We start from the raw sequence: 14,399 nt of genomic DNA on the forward strand, positions 1-14,399 counted from the left end.
ACATAGGTGACGTTTTAAATGATTACTTTTCATCTGTTTTCACTGTGGAGAGCGTCGATGTAGGTGTAGAGATCAGGGAGGGGGATTGCGATATACTTGAACATATTAACATTGAAAGGGAGGAAGTATTAGATGCTTTAGAGGGCTTACAAGTGGATAAATCCCCAGGCGCAGATGAGATGTATCCCAGATTGTGTTGAGGCAAGGGAGGTGATAGCAGGGGCACTGACACAAATTTTCAGATCCTTTTTGGCCACGGGAGAGGTGCCAGAGGACTGGAGGACAGCAAATGTGGTACCATTATTCAAGAAGGGTAGCAAGGATAGACCAGGTAATTACAGGCCAGTGAGTCTAACATCAGTGGTTGGGAAGCTATTGGAAAAAATTCTGAGGGACAGGATTAATCTCCACTTTGAGAGGCAGGGAATAATCAGGGATAGTCAGCACGGCTTTGTCAGGGGGAGATCGTGTCTAACTAACTTGATTGAATTTTTCGAGGAGGTGACTGGATGTGTAGATGAGGGTAAAGCAGTTGATGTAGTCTCCATGGACTTCAGTAAGGCTTTTGATAAGGTCTCGCATGGGAGATTGGTTAAGAAGGTAAGAGCCCATGGGATCCAGGGCAATTTGGCAAATTGGATCCAAAATTGGCTTAGTGGCAGGAGGCAGAGGGTGATGGTCGAGGGTTGTTTTTGCGAGTGGAAGCCTGTGACCAGTGGTGTACCACAGGGATCGGTGCTGGGACCCTTGCTGTTTGTAGTGTACATTAATGATTTAGACATGAATATAGGAGGTATGATAAGTAAGTTCACAGACGACATGAAAATTGGTGGTGTTGTAAATAGTGAGGAGGAAAGCCTTAGATTACAGGACGATATAGATGGGCTGGTAAGATGGGCGGAGCTGTGGCAAATGGAATTTAATCCTGAGAAGTGTGAGGTGATGCAATTTGGGAGGACTAACAAGGCAAGGGAATATACAATGGATGGTAGGACCCTAGCAAGTACAGAGTGTCAGAGGGATCTTGGTGTACTTGTCCATAGATCACTGAAGGCAGCAGCACAGGTAGATAAGGTGGTTAGGAAGGCATATAGGATACTTGCCTTTATTAGCTGAGGTAAAGAATATAACAGCAGGGAGGTTATGATGGAGCTGTATAAAACGCTAGTTAGGCCACAGCTGGAATACTGTGTACAGTTCTGGTCACCGCACTATAGAAGGATGTGATTGCAGTGGATAGGGTGCAGAGGAGATTCACCAGGATGTTGTCCGGGCTGGAGCATTTCAGCTATGAAGAAAGACTGCAAAGGCTAGGGTTGTTTTCCTTAGAACAGAGAAGGATGAGGGGGGAAATGATTGAGGTATACAAAATTATGAGGGACATAGATAGGAAGAGACTTTTTCCCTTAGCTGAGGGGTCAATAACCAGGGGGCATAGACTTAAGGTAAGGGGCAGAAGGTTTAGAGGGGATTTGTGGAAAAAAAAATTTCACCGAGGGTGGTTGTAATCTGGAATACACGGCCTGAAGATTGGTAGAGGCAGGAACCCTCACAACATTTAAGAAGTATGTAGATGAGCACTTGAAATGCCAAGTGCTGGCAAATGGGACTAGAATAGATAGGTGCTTGATGGCCAGCACAGACACGATGGGCCGAAGGGCCTGTTTCTGTGCTGTATGACTCTGACTCTATGACTCTCCTGTATCTAGTGAGGATTTGAAGATGATCCCCAGCGTATCCGCTATTTCCTCCCTGGCTTCCTTTAACAATCGGATGCAATCCATCCGGCCCTGGCGATTTATCCGCTTTGAAGGATGTCAGACCCTCTAGTACTTCCCCTCGTTTTTTTTTTAATCTCCTGACCTGAGCAGGCCTTTAACGAGACGAGATAGGGAGCAGCTGTTCCCCTTAGTTGAAGGGTCAGTTATGAGGGGACACAAGTTTAAGGTGAGGGGCAGGAGGGTTAAGGGGGATTTGAGGAAGAACTTTTTTTACCCAGAGGGTGGTGACGGTCTGGAATGCACTTCCTGGGAGGGTCTTGTACGTTTCAGTGAGAGATCTCCTCTTATTCTTCTAAACTCCAGAGACTATCGACCCATTCTACTCAAACTCTTGTCATAGGACAGCCCTCCCATCACAGGAATCAATCTAGTGAAACTTTGTGTATCCACCTCTTTCCCCTGCCCCCCTCAGGTAAGTATATCCTTCCTTAGGTAAGGAGACCAAAACTCTACACAGTAATCCAGATTTGGTCTCACCATAGCCAATTTGCTTATACTCCAACCCCATTTCCAAATAAAATGCTAACGTACGATTTGCTTCCTAATTGCTTGTTGTGCCTGTATGTACTCCCTACCTAACAGCACTTGCTGAGTACAGTCACCACATTGGTGGCACTCTTCCACGATCTTGAATACAACTAGACATGGGCAATAAATGCTGGCCTTGCCAGCGATGCCCACATCCTGTGCAAAAATACATAAAAATTGTGAAAAGTTTATTTTGTGATTTCATTTATTCACTTATATGCAAGCATGGCAGACAAATTCCTGCGAGACTTTCCACCTTTGAATGCAAAACTTTCAGCTCATAGTCTTATTGGGTTCATTGCTCAACATTCTGTAAAACTAGTTTGACCTGGTTCACAGGCCTCCCATATTTTATTGTTGTTTGGTTGCAGGAGGGCTGGAAGCCGAATTTCAAAATGGCTCAATAAAATAAGCACTGTGACTTGTTGCTGCGGTAGGAAATGGATATTTTGAATAGTGTGGAAGGATTGAAGGTTCAAAAGCTATTCACACAGGCACGCATGCCATTTATGAATCGCTGGTTTCTAGAACTCTGAAAGAAAAGCGAATGTCTTGGAGGATTGGGAAAGAAATGAAAACTGGGATAGGAAACAAACATGACTATAAGCTGAGCTCAGTTGATGCTGCAACTGCTTAGATGGTCTGGTCACAAATAGCTCAAAGTATTGCATAATAGTTGCCCGATGAAAGCTAATGAGCTTACCAAAGTGGAAGAGCTTGAAGCATCAGTGGGTTACTGTGCTGCTGAAAATTGAGCCAACATTTCCAAAAAACCATGTGGTGAGAAAGCAGACAGCAATGACCCTGCTGCAGGTGTATGGACTGAGGGAATGTTACTGGATTTGTAGGAGTATTCACCCATGTGCAGTAGTGGCGAGAGCAGATTTTCCTATCAAACTCAGTGCGATTAAGGATGCAATGCCTAGGCAAGATGACTTCTGTTTTAGATTTCACTGAGAAGGCTGCCAACTCACAGGTTGTGCTTGTAAGGCTTGGAATGCACTGATATTCAGCTGCATCAGCAGCTGCTTTAGAAACTGCATCTTGGTTTCTACGAGGAAGCCAATGACCCAGTCAAAGTTGGGATCGATAAGAGATTCCCAGTGGTTTGAGTGAGACAGAGTTCAACTTTTTGGTTTCATTGATGACCTTGATCTCTGTGGAAAGATGGAAGAAACTGAAACCATTTTTTCTTTGAGATACTCTGAAGCAGAGGCTATAGAGGAGGTAAATGAAGATGTGCCAGCACTGGAAGTTCCCATAATGAGAGAGCTGAATTCTGCACTGTGCTTTTTGTGTCAATTCTTTGAGTCAAAACGAATGAATTTTATGCATAGGAAGGGAATGGCGGTGGTTGATGGTTTCTGATCAACAAAAGAAAATCAGAATTTCTCACATTTTAATTTTAAATTTTTAAAAAAGTTGTGCCTTTTTCTTCAAGATCTTTTACTCTTTTCACCTTTGTGAAATGTTGTAAGAAACTTGTGCAAATAAATTTGATATACTCAAGACCAGCCTTGATTTTTGTTATTTCCCGCTTTGTAGAAATTCCCATTTTATTGCAATCTGTGAGGTAGCCATTGCAGGTTAAGTGGGCTTGTTTAGCTGAGGGCAAGTTTGATTTTAAAGCCTGTAGATCATTGTGGAAGGAAAGATTTAATAATGCTCTGAATGGTGAATCATTGACGGTATTCTCACCTTCTGTTTGATATATCGGTTGGCAATGGTTTCTGTTCTACAAACTTTTTTATCTATCTCATTAATCTCTTACATAAGAACATAAAGAATAGGAGCAGGAGTAGACCATATGCCCCCTCAAGCCTGCTCCACCATTCAGAACGATCATGACTGATCTGCCTCAAATCCACATTCCTGCCCACTTCCCATATAGCCACAAAAATCTGTTTCTCAGCTTTCAATCTACTCAAATGAGCATCCACAACCCTCTGGGGTAGAGAATTCCAAAGTTTCACAACCCTTTTGAGTGAAGAAATTTCTCCTCATCTCACTCCTAAATGATCGACCCCTCCTCCTGAGACTCTGCCTCTGTGTTCTAGATTCCCCAGCCAGGGGAAACAACCTCTCTGCCTCTACCCTGTCAGACCCCTTTGGAATCTTGTATGTTTCAATGAGATCACCTCTCATTCTTCCTTACTCCGGAGAGGATTAGCCCAGTTTACTCAGTGTCTCATTATAGGACAATCCTCTGGTCCCAGGAACCAATCTAGTGAACCTTCGCTGTACCGCCTCCAATGCACGTACAACCTTCCTCAGATACGGAGACCAAAACTATGCACAATACTGCAGGTATGGTCTCACCAAAGCCTTATACAATTGCAGCAGGACTTCCTTGTTCTTGTACTCCAATCCCCTTGCAACACCCCTTGCCTTCCTAATTGCTGTACCTGCATGCTAACTTTGTGTTCCTTGTAAGAGTATACCCAAGTCTGTATGAACACCCAACATGTAGAAGAATCATGCCTTTTTAAAAAAAAAAAAATTCTGCTCTTCTATTCTTACTACCAAAGTAAATAACCCCTCCCTTCCCCACATTATACTCCATCTGCCACCTTGTTGCCCATTCACTTAACCTGTTAACCTGTGCAGCCTCTTTGTGCACTCCTCACAGCATACATTCCCACATAACTTTGTATTGTCAGCAAATTTGATACATTACCCTTGGTTTCTTCGTCTAAGTCTTTAATCATTCAGGTTGTTTTGGCCCAAAGGTAGAACAAAATATTCTAATTGAATATGCAGGTGCAATAAAATATTAGAAATTTTTTATTACTGTACAAAGGTACAGTAGATTTGCAACCTTTAAGAGGCATCTGGGCAGGTACTAGAATGAGCAAGGCATCGAGGGATATGGAATTAATGCAGGCAGGTGGGATTAGTATAGCTAGGCATTATGGTCGGCATGGACACGGTGGGCCAAAGGGCCTGCTTCTATGCTGTACGACAGTATGACTCTATGACTTTATTTATACTTTGGCAAACTTCAGCTGCAAAAGCTTTAGGTAATGAAAACAACACATTTACTGCCCAGGGATGTGATTCTTGGCCTGAAGAGCAAGCTTTTAAGTAGTATTTCAGTTGTCCTGTAGCTGTTGGTACATTGAGGTACAGTACTTTGTATATTGATGTATATTTTCACTGATTTCTTTTTTTGAGGACCTTATTTCATCATGAGTCTGGGTAGTCAGTAAGATGATGCACTGGTGTAACCTGAAAGATTAGGTAAATTTTTCTCTTCACTTCATGGGCTGATGGAGTGGATTGCTTGCCCATTATTAAATCTGCCCAATTTCATTCCATTAATTTTAAATGGAATTAAAATTGGGTGAGTTCCTCAGTGGGATGGGCGATTAACTCCACTAGATTAAAATTCAGGTGAAGACGATGATCCTTTTTTAATTGTCACTAAACATGCTAATTTGAAGTTGTAAAATGTTTAATTTTTTTTTGTTTTCCATTTTCAGTGGATGAGTACATCGCAATAGCTAAAGAGAAGCATGGCTATAACATGGAACAGGTAATTAAACTTGAAGATCTAAAATGTAATCCTTGAGCTGATTCTGACTAATCTGCTGAACACCCAACTTCCTTTCCTGCCCTCCTGCTAACTGACATTGTAAACAGCTCCTTCTCCTCTGATATTGACGCCTCCATTTCAAAACTGCTACCATCACATCCTCCCCCTCAATAAACCCATCTTCAGCCTCCTTGTCCTTTCAAGCTACTGCACCATTTTCATTCCCTTGTTGAACATGTTATCCCGTTGCAAATCCGTGCTCATCTTTTCCGCACACCATTAGAATACCTCCATCAGGCTTCCGTCCTTGCTGCAGCACTAGAATGAGCACAAATGGGGTTCTCTGTGACTGTGGCACATAATCCCTACTCATTCTTTCTCCAGTATTTAATGTGGAACACAACATCCTCCTCCAACTCCCCTCTGTTGTCCAGCTCGGTGGAAATGCACTTGCTCAGTTCCACTCTTACCTATCCAATTATAGGCAGAGCAGCTGGAAGGATTTTCTTGCTGCCTCTACACTACTACCTCCGGAGTTTTTGATGGATCTATCCTCGGTCCCCTCCTTTTGGTCATTCATATGCTCCCCTTGGTGATATTATCTGCAGACGTGAAACCAGTTTGCATGTGTGTGCTGATGAAACCAACCTACCTCTTCACTGCCTCTTTGTTGTCAGACTGCTTGTCCAACTCCTGCAGTTTCCCCCAACTAAACTTTGAAAAGACTTGAAGACATTGCCTTTTGCGCATGTCAAAACCATGTACCTTAGCCACCAATTCCATCGCATCCCCCAACACCTCAAATGTAAAATTACCATTCTTGTGTTTGAATCCCTTTCTGATTCTTCCCAATCTCTTTCACCACCTCCAGCACTACAACTAACTTATCCCTAAATTCTCCGTACCTATGACTCTGGACTCTTGTGCTATCACCTGCCTAGACCCCATGCCCTGGAATGCCTTTTCTAAACCTTTCCATGTTCCTATCCTCCTACAGTTTTCCTTTAAAACACATCACTTTTTGACCAAGCTTTTAGTCACACCTCCTGTTTTCAATCCTTTGCTTGGCATCCATTTTTCGATAATGCCCATGTGAAGCACTTAGAAAAAGAAAAAGATGCTATATAAATGCAAGTTAATGATTTCACAATGTTAATTTCTGGAACAGCCTTGTGCATTGAGGATATTCTGAGATCATCTTGCTAAATACCAATGTCATTGCTTTTATTCATCCCTTAGGGTGAAAGCAAACCTTTTTAATTCTTGGAATTATGGAAGGAAAGAAAGACTTCTCTTATATAGCACTTTTCACAACCTCAGGGTGTCCCAAAGAACTTTACAGCCAATTAAGCACTTTTTGAAGTGTAGTCTCTGTTATATTGTACGCTGTCACAGAATTTTATCTGCATAGAGTGTAGTCAATGTTATAGAATTTTATCACACAGGAGGCAGCCACTTTGGCCTATCATGCCTATATTGGCTCCTTGAGCTATCCGCATGGTCCCATTTTCTTCTTTCCTCATAATCTTTTAAACTTTTTTCTTTTTTTAATTTGTGCATGGGGTATGATCTTCTCGGCAAGGCCAGCATTTATGGCCCTTGGGAAGGTGGTGGTGAGCTGCCGCCTTGAACCGCACAGTCTGTACGGTATAGGTACGCCCATAGTGCTGTTAGGAAGGGATTTCCAAGGTTTTGACCAAGCGACATTGAAGAAACAGGGAAATAGTTCCAAATCAGGATGGTGTGTGACTTGGAGGGAAGCGTGGAGGTGGTGGTGGTCCCATGCGTTTGCTGCCCTTGTCCTTCTAGGTGGTAGTTTGTGGGTTTGGAAGGTGCTGTCAAAGGAGCCTTGACGAGTTGGTGCAGTGCATCTTGTAGATGGTACACACTGCTGCCACTGTGTGCCGGTGGTGGATGGGATGCCGATCAAGCGGGCTGCTTTCTCTTAGCTGGTGTTCAGCTATTGAGTGCTGTTGGAGGTGCACTTAGCCAGGCAAGTGGAGAATTTTCCATCTCACTCCTGACTTGTGTCTTGTAGACGGTGGACAGGCTTTGGGGAGTGAGGAAGTGAATTACTCGCCATATAGGACAGGCCCATTATTCAACACTGAAAAATCAAAAGGGCAGTGCTCCTTTTAAGAGCTTTACTTGCTGTAGACTCCAGAGCTGTGATCTTGACTCCATGTTGTATAATATAAGTTCTCATTTTTCCTGCACCCTTGTTTGGGAACAATAACTTAGGGCTGTTCTTTCCATCTCTTAAAAGAAATGTATTTCAGTTCCTGTTCCAGTCGGAAAAGTTCTAGATTTCTTTAAATCAGTCATCCATTCCAGCTATCACCTTTGTTTATTTAATTCATTAACAGTATACAGGTCTTTCTGGTAAGACCAGTGTGTTTTTGCCCTTGAGAAGGTGATAGTAAGCTGTCATCTTGAACCACTGCAGTCTGTTTTAGCAGTTTTTGATGCAACTGAGTGGCTTGCTAGGCCATTTCAGGTGGCAGTCGAGAGTTGACCACATTGCTGAGAGTCTGGAGTTACAATAGGCCCAACCGGATAAGGATGGCATGTTTCCTTCCCTAAAGGACGTTAGTGAACCAGTTGGGTTTTTATGGCAATCTGGTAGCTTCATGATCCCAACTCGAATTCTGGTTGTCGCGCTTTAGGAAGGATGTGCGGGTTCTTGAGAGGGTGCAGAGGAGATTTACCAGAATGGTTCCAGGGATGAGGGATTTTAGTTCCAAGGTTAGGTTAGAAAAGCTAGGTTTGTTCTCCTTGGAGCAAGGGAGTTTGAGGGGAGATTTAATAAAAGTATACAAGATTATGACCGGCTTAGATAAGTTAGACAAGGAAAAACTGTTCCTATTAACTGATGGTACAAGGACGAGGAGGCACATTGAAGGTTTTGAGCAAGAGGTGCAGGGAGAATGTGAGGCAGAACTTTTTTATACAGCAAGTGGTAATGACCTGGAACTCGTTGCCCATGAGGGTGGTGGAAGCAGAGACAATCAATGATTACAAGAGGAAATTGGATGTATACTTGAAGGAAATAAACTCGCAGGGCTACAGGGATTGAGCAGAGGTATGGGACTGACTGGATGGCTCCGTGGAGAGCTGGCATAGACACGATGGGCCAAATGGCTTTCGTAAATGACAATGCCCTCAAGTCAGAAGAATATGACATTTGTTAAAATTAGCTTGCAGCAACATACACAAGAGGACTGACAAACTAAGTACAGTGCTTCTGTTGACTGGCAGATGTAAGGTATAGCATAACAAGTTTACTTGGGCAGCTTCCATCCTAAATGTGAATGTAGATGTTTATAGTGGAAGTATAAAAATAAAGACAATAATAAAGCTTTAAAATGGAGACTGAATTATATCTGTGCAAGCTAGTCCAACTCTTCCTCGACCTTGAACCCTTCCTTACATAAAGACTAGATTTTGCTGTGGAGTTCAACTAGTCTGTAATCTTTTTCTTCCTCTTCCTATCCCCTCCATTGGATAATAACTATACCATAATGTATATGGAGAATAAACTTCACAGAGACACCACACCAAAAGTATATATAACTTTTTACGGCCTTGACCCTGCCCCCACCTCCCAACCTGCTCATCACTTTTAGTGCTGCATTGTTGGTTTGGGCTGCAGACTACTTTGTGGGCAATACCTATTCCATTCTGTGACTGGCTGTGATGCACTGCTGTACAGTGGAACTGAGTGCAGCAACTTTCACTTCCCTGGTGTTGGTATGCTATGCCATCATGTATGAACACTGGGAGCTAACATTGCAAGTGGAGGCTAACATTGTGCAAGTTACTAAGCTAGACGGTGCAAATATTTTTTTTTTTATGTAAGTATTCCTTGATTGGAAGACCTGTTTATATTCTGTTCTACACAGCTTTGTGAAGCAAAATTTGGGCTGAGTGCTCTTATATAAAAAATGTTTTTTGTTGTAAACTGTCCATGCTAAATTTAGCCACTTGCTTCATTCTGATATGCAAAGCATAGCTTCAGATGCCGAATTAGTATGGTGCTGCAGACTGGGCTTCCTGACCATCTGATTAAGTAATAGTTGATAACATCTATGGATAACAGACAAATGTCATTTTAAATGTGCCTAATAAAACTTGAAATGCAACAAAAGTCAAAAAGATTTTACAATTGGTAGAAGTTGACCAGAGTACAACGTCTGAAAATATATTGTAGTCGTGTCTTATCCTGAGCATACTTCATGTAATATAGTATAACAAAGTGATAGGATGGTACCCACATTGTAGACATTTGTCCATATCCCCATTGAATGTGAAGTTCTGCTACTTATTTTTTAAATCAAATCTCTAAGCTAAATTTTTTTTTAAAGTCATGTGCTTAGAATGTTTTGGTAGAAATTGGTTGAATTAGCCCTATATTATTTCTAAAAGACAACTGTTGATCCTCAATCATGGCTTTCAAATGTTACACTGAAACCGAACAATTTAGTACATTGTAACACATTAAGCTACAAGACTTTAATGAACAAATTTTGTAATGCAGTACCACTAGTAAAGAGTTTGAAGTAGCCACTTTGAAGCTGACATCTGTTTTTATTTAATCTGCTCGTCTAGTTTCACTGCAAATTGTAATGATGTGTCTCTGGAGTTTGCAGGTGAGAGCTTTTCTTCATTCTGCCCACGATGCCTCTTATTCTGTCCATGAGCGTTCTCTCATTTAATTGAGTCATGTTAATGGACAATAGCTGTTGTTTCAGCTGTATTGAGAGATGATCAGCTAGCAAGTAGCTGGTGATGATTAAATGACGCAAGCAAGTCATAAAAGAAAGAAAAACTTGCATTTATATAGCACCTTTCATGGCCACAGGACATCCCAAAGCACTTCAAAACCAATGAAGTACTTCTGAAGTGTAGACACTGTTGCAATGTAGGAAGCACAGCAAGCTCCCACAAAAAGCAGTGTGATAACCAGATAATGTTTGTATGAAGTTGATCGAGATAAATATTGGCCAGGGCACTGGAGATAACTTCCCTGCACTTTTCAAAATTTTACATCTAGCTGAGAGGGCAGACAAGGCCTCGTTTTAACATCCCATCCAAAAGACAAAACCACGTTCAGTACTGCACTGGAGTTTCAGCTTTTAAATTTGGTACTCAAGTCCTGGAGTGGAATTTGAGCTCACAACCTTTTGTCTCTGAGGCGAGTGTACTACCAGCTGAACCACAGCTGACACGGGAACCTTTTCTAATTCAGGACTAAGCTTGGGAGTAGGCCATTTGTAAATAGAAAGCTTGGTTACCCAAAAAGCTACCACTGTTGTCACACTTTGCCAATGAATGACCAAACTCTTGGGGTACTGGACATGCAGATCTGCATGTATACTGTCATGCCAATTTCAACATCTGTTCTGCCACTCGTCTGTCACCTTAGAATTTTGTTCCAATTCTCTCTTGCTTCTGCATGCAACATAATTTTAATGTCTTGACGAATTTATTTGTGCTCATTCAATGAATTTTTCATAGGCTTTAGGTATGCTGTTTTGGCACAAACACAATATTGAGAAGTCCTTGGCTGACCTTCCAAACTTCACACCATTCCCAGATGAGTGGACTGTGGAGGACCGGGTCCTCTTTGAACAAGCATTTAGTTTCCATGGGAAAACCTTCCACAGAATTCAGCAAATGGTAGGAAGAAATTACTTAAATTTTAAATTTCTTCAATAGATTGTGAATATATGGGAATAGTTGTAAGTTGTATGAAGCAATTACATTAAGTTATGCTTGTTGCACAAAGCATGTGTATTTTCTTCTATGACCTTACCCTGCTGAAACATGGTGGCTGGGTTATGCTAAACATAAATGATCACAACATTGATATAGTTCAGCCTTTTGTGCATATTATGCTTTTCTTTCTGTGCTGTGTACCTTCCCTGTCTGAGAGGATGAGCTTGAGACAGGCAGACTCCTGTTACAGTTAGATGATGCTGTATAGTCAGATACTGTAACTTGTGGAATCTGCTTGGTGTATTTCTTTGAAGTTCACAGTCCAATGAATCACCACGGTACTATTAAATCATCAGTAAGTTCATTTTCTAGTCGGGGATCTCCATGAAATTCAGTATTCCTTGTTTGAAGCTACCAGATGCATTTTGAAAGCTTTTTAAATACAGTAAAATAGAAGCAAGATTTGCTGACTTGCAGGACGTAGCTTTCAGCATCCTTCATCCAATGAAGGTGTCATGTGCTCAGGTTGCTGTTTCAGCAATCAAGAGTAAGAGGAGCCTTGTATTAATAGGGAAAAGCATTGTGGATTCAGCTCAACTATTACCATCCAGAGGCCACTGCTGGATAGGGTAAAGCTGGGGTTCGCTGAGATCACTCCTGCAGTCATAAGCCTACCGACAGTCATTATCAAGTAGATTTAGTGGATGAAGTATTAGTGAATTCTTTGCAAATGTAGAGCCATGAGCCTTGTAGATTACGGCGCTTCAGGTGCTTATCCAAGTATTTTTAAATATTTTGAGGGTATCTGCCTCTACCACCCTTTCAAACAGTGAGTTCCAGATCCCCAATATCCTCTGGGTAAAAAGTTTTCCCCTCTAACCCCTCTAAACCACCTACCTCTTACCCAGAATCTCTGCCAACTGGTTATGGACCCCTCAACCAAGGGAAATGGGGCCTTTCTATCCACTCTTATCTAGACCCCTCATAATTTAGTACACTTCAATTAAGTCTCCCCTCAGCCTCCACATATCCAAGGAAAACAACCCTAGCCTATCCAGTCTTTCCTCATAACTAAAATTCTCCAATCCAGGTGACAAAGACGGTGGCATAGTGGTAATGATGCTGGACTCAAATCCAGAGGCCAAATCCAGAGGCTCAGGCCAATGCCTTGCAGACATGCCAGCTGGTGGAATTTAAATTCAATTAATTAGTAAATTAAATAATTAATAAATCTGGGATTGAAAGCTAATCTCTGTGATGGTGCCATGAAACTATCATCGATTGTCTTAAAAGCCCATCTTGTTCACTAATGTCCTTTAGGCAAGGAAATCTGCTGTCCTTACCTGGCCTGGCTTACATGTGACTCCAGAGCTGCAGCAAGGTGGTTGACTCTTAACTGTCCTCTGAAATGGTCTAGCAAGCCACTCAGTTGTCAAGAGAAATTAGGGATGGGCAACAAATGCTGGCCTTGCCAGTGACGCCCACATCTCATGAAAGAATATTTTTAAAAATCCTACTATATCTCCTCTGTACCTTCTCCAGTGCAATCACATCTTTTCTATAGTGCCGTGACCAGAACTGCACACAGTGCTCCAGCTGCGGCCTAACTAGTGTTTTATACTGTTGCAGCTTAACCGTCCAGCTCATACTCTGTGCCTCGGCTAATAAAGGCGAGTATCTCATATGCCTTCTTGACCACCTTATCTACCTGGCCAGCCACTTATAGGGATTTGTGGACATGCACTCCAAGGTCCCTCTGTTCTTCTAGACTTCTCAGTATCCCAATCATTTATTGTGTGTTCCCTTGCCCATTTAGCCTTCCCCAAATGCAATACCTCACATTTCTCCGATTGAACTTCATTAGGCACTGTTCTGCCCACCTGATGAGTCCATTGACAACTTCCTGCAGTCTACAGCTTTCTTCTTCATTATCAGCCACTTGGCCAATTTTTGTATCATCTGCAAACTTCTTAATCATACCTGCTATATTCAAGTCCAAATCATTGATATATACTACAAAAAGCAAGGGACCTAGTACTGAGTCCTGAACCCCACTTGAAACAGTTTTCCAGTCACAAAAACCCTCATTGACCTTTGCTTCCTGTCTGAGCCAATTTTGGATCCAAGTTGCCACTTTCCCTTGAATCCCCTTGGCTCTTACTTTTGTAACTAGTCTGCCACGTGGGACTTTTATCAAAAGCCTTACTAAAATTCATATACGCCTTCATTGACCTGCCTTGTTACCACCTCAAAAAATTCGATGATAATCAAATATGACCCTCCCTTAACAAATTGGTGCTGACTCCCTTTGATTAATCCATGTCTTTCGAAAAGAAGATTTATCTTGTCCCTCAGAATTTTTTCCAATGATTTTTCCAACACCAAGATTAGGCTGACTGACTTGTAATTACTCGGTTTATCCCTTTCTCCCTTTTTAAACAATGGTACAGTGTGAACTGTCCTCCAGTCCTCTAGTACCATGCCTGTAGCCAGAGAGATTTGGAAAATGGTCGGAGGTTCCGCTATTTTTCTCTTGCTTCTTTGAACAGCCTAGGATACATTTTATCAGGCTTGGCGTTTATTCACTTTCAAAAACCCCTTAATACTTTCCCTTTCACACTCCTCCCTGATTGTCCCTCTCTTTTGTGAAAACAGACACAAAATATTCATCCAACGTCCTTCGCCTCCACACACAGGTTACCCTTATGGTCCCTAATAGGCCCTACACTTTCTATCGTTATCCTCATACTCTTTATTTTAATATTTTGAAAAGCTTTAGGGTTTTTCTTAATTTTACTTGCCAATATTTTTTCATGTCCTCTTTTTGCTTTCCTAAT

The 14,399-nt window shown here is 41.9% G+C and overlaps 1 protein-coding gene across 3 annotated transcripts in view; it reads left to right on the forward strand.

Annotated features, from left to right (window-relative positions):
• The window catches only part of rcor1 (REST corepressor 1), a 163,835-nt gene that overhangs the window by 127,192 nt on the left and 22,244 nt on the right, over positions 1-14,399 (forward strand). For all 3 annotated transcript variants that reach the window (XM_068038963.1, XM_068038962.1, XM_068038964.1), the window contains exons 4-5: positions 5,792-5,844; positions 11,362-11,523. In XM_068038963.1, coding sequence (XP_067895064.1) covers positions 5,792-5,844; positions 11,362-11,523 — 215 coding nt within the window. The remainder of the gene's footprint in view (positions 1-5,791; positions 5,845-11,361; positions 11,524-14,399) is intronic.

Source organism: Heterodontus francisci, chromosome 9 (genome assembly GCF_036365525.1).
Source record: "Heterodontus francisci isolate sHetFra1 chromosome 9, sHetFra1.hap1, whole genome shotgun sequence".
Classification (NCBI taxonomy): domain Eukaryota; kingdom Metazoa; phylum Chordata; class Chondrichthyes; order Heterodontiformes; family Heterodontidae; genus Heterodontus; species Heterodontus francisci.